Source organism: Chaetodon auriga, chromosome 22 (genome assembly GCF_051107435.1).
Source record: "Chaetodon auriga isolate fChaAug3 chromosome 22, fChaAug3.hap1, whole genome shotgun sequence".
Classification (NCBI taxonomy): Eukaryota; Metazoa; Chordata; class Actinopteri; order Chaetodontiformes; family Chaetodontidae; genus Chaetodon; species Chaetodon auriga.
In genome coordinates, this window is record NC_135095.1 from 9,917,116 (window position 1) to 9,935,591 (window position 18,476).

General features: G+C 40.8%; 3 protein-coding genes across 4 annotated transcripts; 2 read left to right on the plus strand and 1 right to left on the minus strand.

Annotated features, from left to right (window-relative positions):
• LOC143314647 (tetraspanin-8-like) lies at positions 1 to 5,725 on the plus strand. Its single transcript, XM_076721689.1, has 9 exons — positions 1 to 199; positions 1,452 to 1,514; positions 1,908 to 2,024; positions 2,162 to 2,236; positions 3,071 to 3,166; positions 3,521 to 3,613; positions 3,911 to 3,982; positions 4,327 to 4,410; positions 5,059 to 5,725. Exons 1-9 carry the CDS (start codon positions 140 to 142, stop codon positions 5,191 to 5,193), a joined length of 795 nt encoding a protein of 264 aa, XP_076577804.1. The 5' UTR covers positions 1 to 139; the 3' UTR covers positions 5,194 to 5,725.
• An 898-nt stretch (positions 5,726 to 6,623) lies between these two features.
• Positions 6,624 to 12,491, minus strand: LOC143315241 (tetraspanin-8-like). The gene is made up of 9 exons (XM_076722841.1): positions 12,182 to 12,491; positions 11,468 to 11,533; positions 10,880 to 10,993; positions 10,675 to 10,749; positions 10,454 to 10,552; positions 8,965 to 9,051; positions 8,682 to 8,741; positions 8,418 to 8,501; positions 6,624 to 8,262 (listed from the first exon to the last, which is right to left on the minus strand). The coding sequence occupies exons 1-9, from the start codon at positions 12,260 to 12,262 to the stop codon at positions 8,158 to 8,160; spliced, it is 771 nt and encodes a 256-aa protein (XP_076578956.1). The 5' UTR covers positions 12,263 to 12,491; the 3' UTR covers positions 6,624 to 8,157.
• A 575-nt stretch (positions 12,492 to 13,066) lies between these two features.
• LOC143314670 (ras-related protein Rab-19-like) lies at positions 13,067 to 18,016 on the plus strand. 2 transcript variants are annotated; one of them, XM_076721721.1, is made up of 5 exons: positions 13,067 to 13,121; positions 13,202 to 13,954; positions 15,817 to 16,000; positions 16,319 to 16,422; positions 16,508 to 18,016. In XM_076721721.1, the coding sequence occupies exons 2-5, from the start codon at positions 13,760 to 13,762 to the stop codon at positions 16,694 to 16,696; spliced, it is 672 nt and encodes a 223-aa protein (XP_076577836.1). In that variant the 5' UTR covers positions 13,067 to 13,121; positions 13,202 to 13,759; the 3' UTR covers positions 16,697 to 18,016. The 2 variants fall into 2 exon arrangements, with proteins under 2 accessions (XP_076577836.1, XP_076577835.1); XM_076721720.1 differs by having other exon boundaries at positions 13,073 to 13,954.
• The last annotated feature ends 460 nt before the right edge of the window (positions 18,017 to 18,476 follow it).

The window sequence follows — 18,476 nt, forward strand, 5'->3', positions numbered from 1 at the left end:
AGTTAAAAACACGAAGGTGCTCCGAGCGTCAAGAAGTGAGACTCTTTATTCAAAACCAGGCCATCTCATGTGGATTTGTCCCACAGCAAAGATTTGAAGTGCTTTCCATCTACTGACCTCGAGTTCAAGCCGAGCAGAAATGGGGAAGGTGAACGTCTGTTTGAAACGGGCTTTCATTGTCGTGACTGGTTTGATCGCGGTAAGTGTTTGTCTGCTGCTGCTGCTGCTGCTGCTGCTCAACACAGGCAAACTTTAAGAGTTTGCAAGTGCAGGCCTTGAGATTATGCCTCATATTAGCTTTAAAAATAAGTTAAATAAACCAGCTGTTGCATCAGATGTTTCAATCTACCAGTGGAAGAGTCTAATAGAAATGTGTCATTTTATCATAATTGTTGCTGCTGTCACTGAAAATCTGATGGAAAGAAGAGAGGAATCATTACTTATTTTAAGGAAATGGAACATGTAACAAATGTAACACACTGTTGCGTTTGGCAATCAAAATCTGCTGGGATAAACATTTTGGGGAGGAAGTGATCCGAACCCGCAGTGGATTACAGGAAAGTGGGCTTGCTGATGATTTAAAAAGCAGATCTCCGCAGGATGTGATGGTCATAAATAAAGCTGAAGCAGTAAAGATCATATGATGTTACGGGAGTTTACACAATACTCACAGACACCAGTGAATCAGTTACACTTTATTGTAATGTTGTAATTCATTATTAATTATTCTGCATATTATTTTCTAGATTAACTGATCTATTGTTTGGTCTGTAAAATATCAGTAAATAGCGAAAAATTCTCCCAAAGCCATTAACATCCCATTGACTGTTTTGTTTGAATAGCAGTGAAAAAGAAAAAGATATTCAGGTTATTATGACACTGGGATTAAAAAAATATGAATCGACTGTCAAAATAGTTGTTGTTGATTGTTCTGATCTGTTGATTTTCCATATAATTAATTGATAAACGCGTTCATTTTTACTGCACTTGTGTTGCTAAACTTCAAGGTATTCTTGGATTATATATCAACCCCAGAGGCATGCCAGCAGTAAAGCTAAACTATGGTAAAAAAAATTATGAACGTGTACATGGATTTAAAGAATCTTGATGGGAAGCGGATTAGGCAACATGTGGTTTTACCTGTTTGCATGTCCCTCCAGTTATTTCATGACTGTCGCCTTCGTTCTGCAGGGCTGATAGTTGCCTCCCTGTTGTTTATAGCTTCATAATTTGACTCTATTTGCGTGCTGTCCGAGATGCATGCTTTCAGAGTTTGGTGGAAGATGTCACTTTTGGCTGTGGAAGCAATTTTCTGACCTTTTTTTTTTTTTTTTTTGGACTGTGCAATGTATTGTTTATTGAAAAATAATCTACAGATTGACGAATAGTAAAAATAAGTGTTAACTGCAGACCTGAGAGTATTGAATAATGAAGTGTTGCTGCTGTTGCAGATCCTGAGTGCCCTGCTCTTGGCATTGACTCTGTTAAGCCATCACCACTTGGACGAAGCAGAGGTAACATGCATTTAGAGCAAGAAAAAGATATGCAAGGATCTATCTGTCCAACTATCCCCAGTATGACTGTATGGATTCTTCTGTCATGGTGAATGTGAAGCTTTATTCTTCTTCTCCTCAACAACACCCCAAAACACACACTCCACGCTGAAAAAAGAAATGGGGAAAGTCCAACTTTAGGCAAACTTTGATCATAGGTTTGTCTAATATACTATTCCAGATCACCAGATAGAGGAAGTAAAGGTAAAAACAAGTCATTGCAATTTGTGTAGAAACTGCATTGACTTCAGTATAAACTGCAGGAACCAAACCCAACAATTCGAACATTGAGCTCAGGCTTTTTCCCTGTTCACAGAGCCTGCTGACATGCTTTTCTGTCTGTTTTCTCTGCAGATGGAGCAGATGAACACAGGCCTACATGTCATGTATGCTCTTTCCATTGTAACTCTGCTCTTGACCATCTTAGGTGTGTATGGTGCCTGCAAAGAGAAGCAGTGGCCACTGATAGTGGTGGGTAAAGAAAAAACACATTTTTATTGTAAGAAGTAGTAGTATTACCTGTAGTTGTAGCAATAAACAACTATCAGAAACTCTTTATCCCAGAATCTGATTGCTCATGCTTCTGTGTTTCTCTGTGTGTGTCTCAGTTTACAGTTGGAATTATCCTGGGCAGTCTGTTCATGATTGCATGTGTAATTCAAGTACTGGTCGTGCAACCAAAGGTATTACAAAGTTGACTTTGAGATGTGTTGACATTTCTTCTCCATGCAGTACAAATATTCACATACAAGGGATCATATAAACCATGCAAGGTAACAGGCTGCATCAAAACTGCATTCCTGATTAAACTAATACACAAACATGAACAGGAAAAGGCTACCAGCCAGGCGCAAAAATCAGTTAACAGTTGGCTCAATGCCACACCTCCTACTGTTCCTGCTGTCACGCCTGCCAAGCTTTCCATCGTCGCATGACACATAGCCGCCCAATAACAACGGTGGAAGATTCACGCCTTGAAATTCCTTGTAATATCTGAAACAACAAGTAAAAAACAAGTAAACAAGGGAGGGGACGACATGGATTTTAGCATTAGCAAATGCTTTTTAATGTTTCCAACTGATTTGTTTTTAACGGAGAAACCTGGGAAATGGTCTATTCCCCCATAGATATAACACTGGGCTACTATAGTAGGTAGAAGGCTAGTTAGCTGCACATGCTAACATGTGCAGCTCATAGCAGGTAAACATACAGAACTATAGATGCTGAATACTGCTGTACCAGTAAGGTTGCTAAACTCTGATAGTTGCTGTTAGGGGGGCAGGGATTAGCAAACGGTCAATTAAAATCACAAAATAAGTTGGATGAGTGCTCACAAACATGACCATGTTCCATGTTTTGATTGCAGTTATTGTAAAACTACTTTTAAAATGTTTGCAACTTCAGTTAGCAAAAGCATTACTGCTGGCTGTGTTTGGTTTGACCAAATGCATTTTGTGAAGTGACATTCTCAGATTGCTCATTAGCTAATGTTTATATGACGTTTCTTTGTTTTGCAGCTGGTTATAGAAATGAAGAAGTATTACCTGGACATGCTGCCACTGTCTAATGCTAGTGAGAGTTTTTTAGACGCCCTCGTGTATGTGCAGTCAGAAGTAAGTAACCAAGTGTGTGTCTGTGTATGAGTTCATGTTGTAGTTCAAGCATGTTTGTGAGCACAGTCTCATTGCATTGCAGTAATCTTTGCTGATGACAAAGATGTGTTTCTTACGGGCCCTATTTTACTGAAAATGGGTGCCCATACAAGCACAGCCACCTGGCACAAACACACTGTAGTGTGACCAACATATGTTTCAGCCGCACACACGCAGCAGCTCAGAAAACACGCTGAATTAATAATGAAGGGGAACAATCAGGAGACGGGTTTGTTGGCTAGGATTTGTTTTGCAGTTACGCAGTCTGTATCTGTATTCTAATTTTCACCCTCGTCTTTCCCTCTTCTTCCTCAGTTACAGTGCTGTGGAGTGGATCAGGGCTACCTGGATTGGGGCTTCAACATCTCATTGTCCTGCCTGTGCACTGAAGAGTCCACTAATCCATGTGTGAGTGTGAAAGCAACTCAATTTCTGTCGGACCCGCTCCCCCTGTAGATACAGATAGCTCATTCTAACGTAACAAAACCACAGTGATTCTTATTTTCAGGTGATTATACAAGAATGAAAGCATCCTTAGGAATATTATATTCCATTTCTGCCATATTCAGCCCATAGATGCCCCTAAATCTTAGACACTGGTCCATTAAATGTTGTTCTCCTCATCTTCTTTTCCTCTACAGGTGCAGTAGCACCTGTTACCATTCACTAGTCATTCAGCTCGTGATTCATATCTGTGTGTTGCAGGTGGCAGCTCCTAGAAACAGCAGTCTGATACAGTTCATGGTCAGTGACCAGCCCGTCATGATTTATAAAGAGGTAATAAAAACATTATAGCTAAAATGTTCATTTGATTTTCATGTAAAATGATGCCACAGGTTTGGTTTCATCATTCATCACTTTGCATCAAACAGAAAACTAACGAGGACCTGTAATGGATAATCTCATGAACTGCAGCTTTATCTGTCTTGCTTGGACTCAATCACATTAGAGAGCATGCTAACAGGTCCAGTGAGGCCCTTTTCTGCTATATATACTTGCAATTCCTCAGCACAGCTTTTACATGTTTACCAGTTGTCACCAGCTCATCCAATGAGGAATGGAACGTCAAACATGACGGTGAAGATGCCGTTGACACTGATTGATTCACTCTTCTTTTTCAGCCATGCCTTCCATACCTGATTCAAGATGAAGTAATTAGCATGAAGGTGGCGCTGGGAATAACATTGGTGGTTATACTACTCTGGGTACGTACTGTCAGTCTATATATATCATGAACTATAAATAGATAAATAGGACTATTTTTCCATCTAACATTACTGTCTGTCTCCCCACTTTCGTAGCTTAACGTTGATGTTGAAACTAAAACCTCTTGGAATATTGTTCAGGTGCCAGAATCCAGATATGAACAGATGAAAATCTTACTGGTGAAGGTCCCTTGACTATATGAAACCTGGAAGAAATACCTACAGATAGTACCCTGGAAATATTCAGCTTCTTCAATATTCATGGAATATTTTTATCTACACTGAATAAACATCAGTCACTGAGAAGTCTTAAAGCACAGTGCTGGATATCTACAAAGGAAACTAAACTGATTCTAAGTTGGTTTAGTGCATGTGCAATACAGAGGTTTACATTGAATCGGTTTTCTCTGTATCTCTAATGAGCAGATATTTTGACTTGTGATAGTGGGAGAAGCACAGGTGTTACTAATAACATCAATGATTGCGCCGTTGATTGAGTGAAGGAGATCAGTCACTGCGTTTCTTCTCTGCCTCCCTCTGTTTTGAAAAGAGCTGCAATTTTAGAACGAGACAAAGTGTTGGCACTGGATGAAACAACAAAAGATGAACAGGAAGTCAAGAGCCGCCTCTGTTTCTCTCTCCTTTTAGGTACTGGCAGCAGCGTTGGGTGTTGTCATCTTGTGTCGGATGAGTCAGAAGGACGATACCCCTGCGGTGGTCTACAGTCCAGAGGCAAAAGCAGGCAACTACACCATTCTCACAGACGCTGCGGAGTACACCTGATTTCTTTGTTTTGATTTTGGGCTGCTTCTTGCAGCGGTGGAGGTCATCATGCCAGCATATTTAGCAAAGTTGCAAAGAACATTGGTACAAGGATACACAGTGTATTTAAAGAAGATTCACAAGCTGCATAATAAGTCCAATTACAGAATAATGGAAAATTAGGAAACTGATCAGTTGCATCACCTACATTTAGTTCCACTGCCTTCACTGGGCTACAGATAGTTCAGATAAGAAGCAAAGTGGACACAGTTGAACTTTCTAATGGTATTTTGATTCCAGATTGGAATCGCTGTTGAACACATGTGATCCAAGACATCAGTGAAAGAAGAAAATGTGGTTTTCAAAAGCATTACTGAAGATATGACTGCAGAAATATTCACTTTATGGATGTATTAGAGTTTGAATAAGAATGTATTTTGTGGTTTTGTAGCTTTCTGAAAATGTATGTATCATATTCTGCCAAACTTTATGTAAACTATGTTTTTTTTTATTAAAGAAGCTCCTGGAGTATTTGTGTAGTTTTATGTTAAAACATTCATCTCTACAGGGATTTCATTTCTTCATATTGGTGCGTGCAGTGTTTCCAGGATCAGGTGCTGCTGTTCATGCTGCTAAAGAAGCAAATCCAACTTCATATTAATCCTGTCGTCCTCAGCCTCCTGGCACTCCCTTATGCCCTACATAAACGAAGGGGAAAGTCCTCGTCCTTCCTCCTCGTCCCAATCAGGTGCTTACTGTGTGACCTTACTGATATTATCACACAAAATTCAACAGCTGCAATCTTTATATACTGATTTTTGTTAAGTTACTTCCTCTCCTCGCAGTGGTGGAAGAAGTAGCAAAGTAGCAATACTTCAGTGTAGAAGTGCTTCACACTTCATTACAAATAAAAGGTCTTCCCACAGAAAGGACACTTAAGTAAAAGCATTAAGTGAAATTAGCTAAATGAACTTATCACAACTGTAAAGTACTCGCAAGTACTGTGCTTAAGTATAATTTTAATGTACTTCACATTAGTATTTCCATTTTATTTTCCATTTTACTTACAAAAAATGCCTGAGACCACTTACAAAAACAAGCATTTTAGCTTGTTGGGCCCCTTGTCGTGTTTCAGATGCCTGTGATGTGTGTGGTGCCAAGGAGGTCAAATTACCCAATATTTCACAGAAAAATAATTTAAGAAAATTGCCAACACACTGAATACAAATTTGGGCAGCAGAACTTTGTTTTTTCTCCTCTCCCAAGAATCTTCTCACAGCCCCTAGGTGTATTTTGGAGGGTCCTGACTGTTTATTGGGAATCACTGGATTAAACTGCAAAACTACTAAAGCAGCATAGAAAAGAAATCTAAAATTGTACTTAGTTGTACTTACTAAAATCTAAAGTTTTCCAGCTCTAAGAAACTATTTCAAAGTAAAAACTAAGACATCAAAGGAACAAGAATCACATTTTTTATTTCTGCTATTTACAAAATATTACATAAATTCATTCCATAAATAAATAAAAAAAAAAAAACTGTGTATGACAGAACTAAAAATACCATACTTTGCAAGAACATACTGTATATCAGGCATTAATGGTTAAAGTGCACAGGTAGACATTGGATCTGCTGTTTCAGATGAAATTCATTTGACAGTACATTACTCAAGGAGACGTCTCGACCGCAGGCAGCTCATGCAGCAAGTCATATTCGAAGTGATGTGGCACAAAGGCTTCTTTGGTGGGACTTGCACCACGTGGGACATCACAGTCTCCGCAAGAATACTGATGACACATTTTCCTGCAAGAGCCTCTCACAGCCTGTTTGCAGCGGCCTTTCCACAAATACATCCAAACCTTGAAATTACATTTTGGAAGCAAGATTATTGAGGATTTTACTGCATGTCTACTGAATGTGCAACCAAACAGAGTCCCCTCTCCCTCTAGTGGACATGATCAAGTATCATTTACTCACTACGTGTGCTTAAAGAGAAACTGAATGGAGAGATGAGGTTTCAAATACACAATGTGCTTATTCACAAGGCATTAAGACATTCTGGAGTCACAATGAGAGCTGCGGCTCATTCCCTTGTCTAACCTGATTATTTACCCAAGTAAATGACATTGCTCCACTATAAATAAACGATTATATTTCAATCAAAGCACTTTGTAAACACTGTTTAAGAAAGGTGCTACATAAGGGTTATTAATATTATTATTTGCTCAAAGATTATTGGTTGCTCTAATGCTGAAAATACAATGAGCGAGCCTTAAGACAAGTACGAATATTTAAATATATGTGTTTAAAAGGAGTTGGTCCAGTCGACAAAGTGTTAAATTAAAGCCATTAATTGACGAGCTCGCAGTGACGCTGTTTGCTTTCACCGTTGAAGAAATTTCAGCCTCAGCTGTTCACATTTTGTATGACGACGGCCGTGCAGATTTTGTGGAAGATGAGGACTGCGCTCATCTAAAAAAAAAAAAAAAAGAAATCTTTTCCCGTGCAGGCAGAATGTAGCCTCAGCCCCTACTAAAGCAAATAAAAAAACACAAATAAGAACAGTGTGTGCAGGTATGAAGGAAAACGAATGAAAGAATATCATTGGACAACACTTCCAGGGAATAACAAAACACCAGGATAGGCTGCAACGACTCAAAGAAAACAGATGATCGGAAAAGCAACATCATTTTAGAGATATGACAAAAGCATGTGAAAACGTGAGGACTATTAAATATGAATTACTTTGATTAAATTGCAGTGTTTTTACAGCAGTAAGGTAAAAAACAAAAGACTTTGAAATTGATCTATGCATGTAGATTACTTTCCAATATCAGTTCCATGCATTAACACGTCTTAATAGAAAATTAGAACGTCAACATATGTTGCTATAGCGCAAAATAGCCAGATTATGGTATACAGCATAATGTGTTTACATGTGCAAAACAAGGTACTCTTGTTTGGGTGTATCAAAATGTATTCGGTGACTAGAAGGCACCAGGGACGTATCTGTTGGATTGGAGAAGAGCCATGAACTCCTGTTTCCTCTTTATCTGGCCCATCAGCTTGATGCTCATGACGAGTAAAACCACCTGAGGAGGGAAGCACGAGAGTTACGGGCATGTTGTGGTGTTCAGTGATGGCTACAGCTGGGATCTTCTGCTGACCTGGCGTCAGATCTGATCCAAATTAAGAGCTGTGTTCGTTCCCATCAAACATGTAATTGTGTAAAAGAAGAAGAGCATACCCAAAACACGCCACTTCCAAACTGTATACCCATCGCCAATGAGAACGCAAGCTTCAGTTCAGACACATAAATTGGTAGGCAAGGCTGTGAAAAAACAGGTTTATCTTAAAAGTGGTGGCAAAAGAGGTTAGAATATGAGTGAGGAAATAACTGATCTGAGTATAGTTCATCACACCGACAGCCAGAAATGCTGGGAAGCACTAATGGAATTCAAAGTTACACAGAAAACCACTTAGCCAGGAAAATAACTTCAAGATCTTTTACCTCTCGATAAACATACTGGTTCTTTGGAGCTCCTAGTGTGGCGCTGCCCCGTAGTCGAATCTGGTGAGGAGTACAAAATCCCATTAGATAAAATGGCATCCTGGGTCTTATTCACATAGTTTTCTCCATACTCCTGTCAGTCATGATACCATATCACTTGATTTCTCCATCAATTTGTGTTTCCTTTATGTGTCTTACTGGACTGAAAGACACTGAGTGGCTACAGAAACTGTACAGTCATCTTTACTGCTTACATTCTGCTTACAGACAGGGAAGTACTCACGCATTTTCCTGGATAATGACAGTTACAGGAAGCAGGGATGGAAGAGCCCCAGTCTTTGTAGCCTTCAATAAGACCACAGCACTCAAACTGGAGGTGACAAACACACACGTAAAAAATAAATCCAAGACAAACAAACCAGGACAAACTACAATACACTTTATAATACACAACCAGCACGTATTACGTCTGCATCCCTGACTGATGCATCCATTACGTGTTGCAGAATCCACATGAATTTCATTAGTTTCGTGCTCTTTGTGACCATAGATACTGGTAATGGTTTTAAGTGTATTGGCTTGAATTGAATGGGGAATGATACCTCTTTAAGATAAGACACACCCTGCTTGCCTGGCCGCGCCCTGAAGACTACATATACTGCAGGTGTGGCTTCAATCAGGTTTGATCGCCTCCTGGGTGCTGTGTGTGATTTGTGTGTCTGTGTTGGAGGTGACAGTTTACTTGAAAATCCACGAAATGTATGTGTTTGGTTAAACTGGGTTAGCCTGTCTTCTTTGGGCAGCCTTCATAGATTTGTTTTTACTTTATTTGTCTAAGAAAAAGGCCCCAAAGTAGCTAACAGCAGATGTTAGTGGCTGATAAACTACAGTTTCCTGCTGGTTGTATTGGTGAGCTTAACTAAAGCCAGCTGAAACAGGGACATTCTTGTGTGTTTTTTGTGGTCCTGATACTATTAAGGGTGTGTTGTTCACAGCCATATATCTATTTTTAGATTCAGTCTGACTTGCACCTTCTGGGGATATCATTTTAGTCAATGTCCATTGTGAATACACGTCCACAAATACACTCACAGAATAAAAGACGGTCCTGAAACCCCAGAACTTGCCTGAGAATGATCATATTTTCAGGTTTTCTTCAGTATCAAAGTAATCCAGTTGTAGTAGTCTGTACATCCATGGATGCACTGCAAACAAGGACTGCTAAGAGCTCATTCGGCATGCTTTTAGTTGTGCCAATTTGCCAACATTTGAACAAATGGACTAAAAAAAAACAGGGTTCAAGATGTAGACCACAGCTAATTAGCTGACACCATGGCAGCATTTTACTTCCTACTTACACCAAAGCATTATGGGAACTTTAAAGCATGCTTAGCTCCCAAATTTAAGTGAGACAAAGAATAATAAGAGTGACCAAATCCATTAATATTTACTTCTTTCATATTAGACTAAAATAAGATATCTTCACTGAGGGAAGTAATGTGTTGAAATTAGAGCTGAATTGAGTCATTTTCTAAATGCCAGACCATAATGAAATGTCTTTCTTCAGGGAATGCCACAGCAGTTCTAACATTAATTGAGATATGGGCTTTTATATAAGGAGATGACACAAACCATTTAATTGTACGGCAGACAAAAATACCCTTGAAAGTCATTTTACTTTTATTTCCACTGCACTTTGAAGAAAGGGATGCATTGTCTGGATTGTGCTTTATAAAGCTGGTTCGAAAAACAAAATAAAAATATCTGCTTACTTCTTGTTGAATACTATACAGCAGTGTCCTGTTGGCTTTGCTGGTTCCAGTCAGTGGCATCATGGACAGCAACTTGGCCTCCTCACGGACCACACGTTTCTGAGGACAGAAGAATCACATTCACTCTATTTTAATCAAAGCTGCTTTTTAACAGCTGGAGATTATGTTGTACTACAGGATTAAATGAAATATAGTAAAAGCAGGGCATTCATGTACTTTACCTCATAGACATCTTGGTAACTCAGTGCTGTTCTGACAATTATTGTTTGACTGGCTGCTGCCATCCCAGTTGCATACTGCGCACATGCACACATAAATCAGCAATAGTAGGTGAAAGAGAAATATCATTTTTGAACACACACAGAGTCCAACATGAACATGAACACACATACACACATACACACAACACTTAAAGCAGGTTTTTACCAGAATCAAACACCATCTCTTCCCTTTACAGGCTCCAAACACACCCAGCACTGAGAGCAGCAGGCAGCCGATCTCCATGATGTACATTATCACTACAGAAACACTGGACACCAGCTGAGGATTAAAAACACGTTGGGGTTAAAGGATACACTGACTGGCCATTATTGCTTATATAGCAAAAATATGAATCTGTGGTCATCTGAGGTGTTCACTTATACCTAAATGAATATTGCCATCAGAGATGTTTTTTCAAGATAGCATGGCTACAAAAGAGGGCAATGGTCAGGGTCAGCTACAGAACGGCACCCTTGGCGCCTGAAGATAATTCACTGTCTTGCCCAAGGACACTTCAACTGGCAGATGCTTGCCAACACAAGAGCTTGAAGTCAGGTGTTCCAGAGAGAAGACAGTATAAAATGCTGTAGCGTGTTCAGACAGTATTGATGGAAGACCAAGCAGACCCATGAATTAATAATTGCCCTTGGATATCGGCTCTTTTCCTGACATGACGGGAGCTATTTCTGCCTCCGACAAATATTACCTGCTTTGGAAAATATTTTCATCCACTCAGAAGAACATCAGTCTTACCTTGCCAGTTTGTATGAGGTCTCTATGCCAAGCTACTGTCATCGTCAACATGAAGAAGCACAGCGCCTTTGGAGAGAGGAGCAGAAGACCCTGTTAACTTCACAATTTAGTGTCAGTCAAGAATACATGTACCCAGTCTGTAAATATAGCTGTAAGCATCACCTCAAATGTTTTTATATTTGTGCTGCCTTTAGGTGTCACCTCATAGAGGAGCATGGTTCATTTAAGGGCTGATAAATGGCAGTAACATGCTTTTCAGGGCTAGCCTGCAACTGAAATAATATAGTAATATTACAGCACCGCGTTTGACTGTAAACTCACACATTGTAAACAGTAGCATTATAAGACGCTCTCTCAGGACAGATGTGTGGAGGATGGAGGAGGATGTTTATCCTCCGCGGATGCAGATTCTAACTACCTCACGGCGTGTTTTTGATATGGCTGTTATTGTCTTTCTCGTCTCTTTCTTTCTGTATAACCTGAAAACATGTTAGTATAAAATGCACTGCAGATGTTGCCACATTGCACATCCTTTTGATGGACGGGATCCGCTGCATGTTTGCAGACACGCAGAGCAAATCTTGTTTGGGTTCATTGCAGGCTTGATGATTTGGGTCAAAATAACAGAAGCAAAGCAAAAACATCTAATCAAAGAAATAGCCTAGAAAAGGCCTCTTGACTTAAGTGCATTGAAAAGCAGGGGATTTTACCTACCATATGCACAGCATTAGCAAAGATAAACGGCCTTTTCAGGCTCGTTTTGTCCGCCACCACGACCACTGCGCTCCGCTGCATGCTGCTGCTTCTCCCCCGACCTTTAAAACGCCCTTTCACAAAAATGAAAATATTAAGGCTACAGAGCTATGATTTTAACAGTGAGGGCATCTACCCATCCGCACAGGACGTCACTGTGACGTACTGGATGAGGATGCTCTGTGCCGCTTTCAAGTGCAGTCGGAAACATTGGGATGCGGAGGATTAGCGTGCAGGAATGAGGCTCGGCCATGGTCGAAGGAGTGGCTGTGAGCATTATGAGCAGGGACAGTTAGGAGTACAAGAGTACTTTAATATCTGTACACGCAAAATGTTGACCAGAATCAAAAAATATCTTTATTTATAGATTTTTATTTTTCACATTTTCTATTCAGTTAAAGTATGGATCATAGTTATATAACGTTTGTCTCCCCGTATAAAGTCATAAATGTTTTGATCAAAATTACAGGTGTTTAGTGTGAAAATACTCAATAATCTGTATCTGCTTGTTTCTCATCCTGAGTGAAACATTCAAGTCTAAATTGGTCTTTTTCTCTATCACAAATTTAGTGTCCTTGTAATGTTGACCAGAATTTAATGTTCTGTGAGATTTAACAGACTCTGCGAGAGTCCCTTGTAAAATGACTGCATTTCCCAGAATCCCACAGCGGCAATGGGGCTGGGCTGATTTCCTAGAACAGGTAGGGCAGGTTTCTATTGTCTCCACAGGTGCTATGAAGAGAGAGAGAGAGAGAGAGAGAGAGAGAGAGAGAGAGAGAGAGAGAGAGAGAGAGAGAGGCAGGCTATAAGTCAGCGAGAACAGGAACAACTGATGACAGAAGGAAACAGAGATAAAGGCCGGTGGAGGAGGAACGCTGCCACGTGTGTGAAAGAACAGCAGGTGGATTAGACAGGAATCTGGATTACAGACAAGCATCTTTTTAAATTCTATTTCAAGGAAGTTCCTCTTTTCTTTAACAGACCGCTGAGCAGGACCTGTGCAGGTGGACAAAAAGGATGGGACGTGCATTCATCCCGGCCTCTGCTGTGGGCCATGAAGTGGGTCAACACCCGAGAAGGAGCTGAAAGGAGCAGCAGACACTGAGACAGTTTTGTCCAACTGAAAGAGCACAAGAGGGGGACAGACCGGCTGAACAGGCAGGAGACACCCGATAGAGAGAATGCAGAATTCTGAAGAAGAAACTCCCCTCAGTCTTTAGCCATCGCAAACAGGCAGAGCTGATTCTTCCAAACTGCTGCTTGTGTGCCTTTGACTTTACAGTGTGTGCACTCTAAATTATTCAAATTTTAGCTCATTTAAATTTTGTTTTCAATAGAGACATTCTTACCTTTGAACAGCAAACTTTTTCACATCCCTGAGCTGGTATTCCCGGCTACATGTGGGCCTATTTAACTAAATTTACCCTGAAAGATAACCCAGCATCTCTTGGTCTCAAAGTCCAAGCATTTTAGCATAAGGTCGGGATCATTTCCTCCGTTCCCACACATTCCCATCCTCAGAAAAACTGTGCCTCCACCATGCAGACCCCAGAACCTGAACATGATGACATTTTTGATTTCCTGTTTAAGATCATCCTCATCGGAGACTCTAACGTAGGGAAGACCTGCGTGGTTCAGAATTTCAAGTCAGGGATTTTCTCAGAGAAACAGCAGAACACCATCGGAGTGGATTTCAGTGTACGGACCGTGGATATCGAGGGGAAGAAAGTGAAGGTTAGCCCTGAAAAATCTCTACTCCTAGCACATGACTGTGGTCTAAAGTAAAGGTTTGACTATAAGATAAGAGTTGTGAAAATTATCAAGGCTCAGGTCACATTCAGTTAATGAGTTGTATCATTGGGAATTATTGTTTTAAACTTCTGGGAAGTATTAGAAATGATGTGATATTTAAGAAACAACTGGTCCCTCTTTCAAGCATGCTTTGGCACTGGGTATCAACATGTTCTATGTGCTGTTAAAAAGATCTTAAATCTAACTCTCTGAACGCTGCAGAAACCCTGATTATGCTCCGGTAATGCCTTCGAAACACCCCGATCCTTATCATGGGTGTCAGAGAGTCAGCTGACCCTGCCAACTGACAGGCTGCGCAGCATGCTTGCAGGCCTTTTGGGTGAAATATTTAATGAAAACTATGACATAAAAAAGGAAAATGGATCTCCAAAGAGCCACTCAGATGTGATGGACTTTTCTAGGTTTGGGGGGTAAATGACACCACAGTGAAAGGTGCCCTTTGGTTACAGTGTCAGTTAGACTCAGTCCAAAACAAGTCAGACCAGCAGTACACATGAAGGACCTGTCCTTCTGGTTCATCTACTCTGCGCTGGCTTTTGTGCGGACAAAAATAAACCTGACATGTCTTCTCTGCGCCGTCACCGAGCTAGAAGAGGAACTAAATGATTTAAGGGAACAGTGATTGGTTCCGCATGCATCAGTGCGCTGCTGGAGTACTTCTGGTGACTTGCTGTGTTGATGTATCAAAATTTACCACCATCCTTGATGTGTTTATGTTTGCATCCATCTAATCAGGTTTATCTGTAGCATAGCCAGGGGGGACGTACACTCACACACACACAAACACACGCACACACACACACACAGGCACACGTGCACCGGTTGTAATGTTCTGTTGACAAGCCAATTAGACGACTGCAGGATAAAAATTCATGTCATCTCAACAAGCATGTCGATAACTAAATTTCATCTATTGAAGTTTTGATGGATTTGCTGGCTGGTCCCCACGCTTCTCCCTCTTCCTCTCCATTCCAGAGTATCACTGACAGTGTTTACAGGCAGGATGTCAGCATTTGATAGTGCACAAGCATTATCCCATTCAATCCGTCTGTGTTTTTATGAATCGGTAAATCACAATATAAGGTTGCCATCAGGCTGTAAAGGTAACACAATAAACCGAATTGCAAAAGGGTTCGAATGAGTCCAGGCAATGAGAGCTCCTGTTTGTGTCTTTTCCTCAGGCGCCCACTAAAGATTTAGGCCTGAGGCTGGGTGTAATTGAGCCACCTTATATTGAGCACCTGTCTTCAGTCAGTTCAATCACTGCTTTCTTCCTTTTTTATGACTTCTGCATAAAGGAGAGGACGTTAGACAGGAAAGCACCATCAGAATCTGTTTTTTATCCATAATATGACCAGTGTTCTGTGTGTTTGCAGGTTTAGATTCAGAAATGTAAAGGTAGGCGTCTTTATTTCATTCATAAAACGCAAAAAATTATGTTTTGATCTATTTTTTAAGCCTATCCAGACAGCAAAAGTAGACGTGGCTCAGACTATCAACACAAACAAATAGGCTGAGTTGGTGAGTCTGGATTGGTTGCTATGACAGCCGTTACCACGTCAGCAGGGTCTGACAGATGCTAAGGGAGTATTCTGCAGAGGGAGACACACCATTTCCCACGTGTGTGTGTGTGTGTGTGTGTGTGTGTGTGTGTGTGTGTGTGTGTGCGTGTGTGTGTGTGTGTGTGTGTGTGTGTGTGTGTGATGGGTATATACATCCTAGTGTATTTCATCCATGTAGCTTCTCAAGCTGATTGCTTGTTCTCGTCTGTATGTGTGTAACAGATGCAGGTGTGGGACACAGCAGGTCAGGAGAGGTTTCGCACCATCACCCAGAGCTACTACCGCAGTGCTCACGGCGCCATCATCGCCTACGACATCACACGACCCTCCACCTTTGACTCTGTGACTCATTGGATCAAGGAGGTGGAGCTCTACGGAGCATCTAATGTAGTGCTGGTTCTCATAGGTGAGTGCAGCTGTGACTGGTCACATGTGAGCGCATGAATACAGCGTGTGCATTTTAAGTGAGGGTGGACAAATTAACAGAAACACTTGAGTACAGTGATATTTAGAACAATAGGTTTAGGTTTATGGTTGGAATTCTTTAGGGTGAAGTTTGTGGCGCTGCTGTTGCGAATTGGTTTACATGAATAAACTCTAAAATGTAAACTAGACTCTTTGATAATAATATGGACATTTGGTGATATAGACTCCTATTGGGTGATTAAGGTCATCTCCTGGTGCTGTGTTTACATCTCTCAGCTCCCTGTTTGTCTCCCTCTAGGTAACAAATGTGACCTGGAGCAGGAACGTCAGGTCCAGTTTGAGGAAGCCTGCAACCTGGCAAATGAGAAGGGCTTACTAGCTGCCCTAGAAACATCTGCAAAGGTAACGATTGTAGTCACACACGACTAGCACAGATCAGAAGTTCTGAAGTGTGTTGTTATCTAAAGCTCTCCCTCTCTGCATCCAGGAGAGTCAGAACGTGGAAGAGGCCTTCATGATGATGGCCAGAGAGCTGCTGGCTCGCAACGGCCTTCATGTCCAGCAGGGGGACTCAGAGAGCAACAGCACACCTCGAGTTCTCCTCCGGTCCAACTCTCGGCCGGTTGACAGCATCACAGGTGCCTACACGCCACCAGAGAAGAAGACGTGTTGCTGATTAAAGTGTGGATAGGACAGGGGAGATGAGAGGATGCTGATGTTGGAAATAAAGACTTGACGGTGGATGAGGAAGAGGAAGGACACTTTTCATCATGAATGTTGGAGACGACGAATAGACGATGCATGGATGTGGAATATGACTGGAAGGGCCTCAAGGACCATGAATCTTTGCACTGAGGAAGTTTAGGTGATCATTGGAAAGTATTGAAAAATCATTTCTGTCGACTTTTCCGTGATTTACCTGACCTGAAAGAGTTCTTCAGATCAGTGTTGGGCAGTGTTTCACGAAGCCGATCTCATTTATATCAACTATACTGTACCTTAACTGGCTTTTCTCCTCCAACTGATGTCGTGTTATTGGCACAAAATGCTGTGGGACTGTTACTATTTAAGTCTTTTTTTAAGTTTATGCTTCCAAAAATGATCAAAATCTGAATTTAAAAAGCAGTAAGCGTTCCAAGCATTCTCGACCCCTGCTGGTGTTGTATTTTGTCAAAATGATTCTTTTCATGCCTCACTTTGGCCATAAAACTTTTGAAAAGCTGGGAAAGACTATTTTAGTTGAAAACACTCTGAGTATTTAACCCAAGTGACCTCTTGTGGTGCCTCTATGACGAGCTGTGATCCCCTGCTGCTGTACTGGAGGACCTGCTATAAACCAGAAGACTGTGAATTATACATTTGGTTTGTCACAATCATATGCATAATGATGTCTTTCATCATCATAAATGTCTATAATGGGCTGTGAATGTATTCTAAATTAATTCTTTCTGATCAGTTGATATGACAAAGAGGGACAAAGTTTGACTTTCTGTGATATATTAAGGTTCAGTTGAGGCTTTGGTTAAAGGTGTCATATGCTAAATACACCACGAGGTGTCCTTTGTGAACACTAGAGGGCACTGTGCCGTTATACATAATCTATAACTGCAGGTTGGTTGCTCATTGCTGAGACAATGAATGCCAAGGTGATTCAAAACATCTGTGAGTGCATTAATTAACTGTGTTTACTGTACATGCAGTCCTGCAAGCAGGGAAAAAAATTCAAATCACCTTTAAGGCTGAACTTTGCCAAGATCACTTCCTGCCAGCGCTACAGTCAAACTGAGATAATGGAGCTGACGAGCCTTCCATTGAGGGTTTAATCTTTCTTTGTGTCTAATGCCAAGTTGGCAGGCCTTATTTAAACACCAACATGGAAGTCGTGTAGCTGCACTGATTGTTACTTTCATACGTGGTACAATAAATCTGTCTAAATGTTTATTATTTTAGTTGTCCTGCATGCAAATTGCTCCATGGGACAATAAATGAACAGTCCATAAAATCACTGTATTCTTCTTCTATTACTTACTCTATTACTACTGAAATAATCTGGTTTGTGTTTGTGTTTTCCCTTCACTGACAGCAGGAATTAATTATCCTGTGTTTAACTATGACAAAAAATTCAACATAACCAGAACTGGGAAAGATAATCATGAGAAGTTTCACACAGGAGGAGGTCTGCTGTTGTGTGGTGGTCTCCTGCATGCTGGGTGGTGCTGGTTGACAGTCGGTGTGTTTTCCGTCTTAAGTTTCCAGAAAAAATAAAACAGAAGTCAGTGTCTTGGGTACATGCAATACCTTTCTTGTGCTAAAATGTAAGTTTTTTTTATATTCCGATGCCAAATGCAAAAAAAAAAAAAAACCTTGGCAGTGACTGATTCAAAGTTTCCATTAGCATCACTGTTACGGTCTGATACCAGGCCATTTTTATAGCTTGTCACGTTAACACATAATAA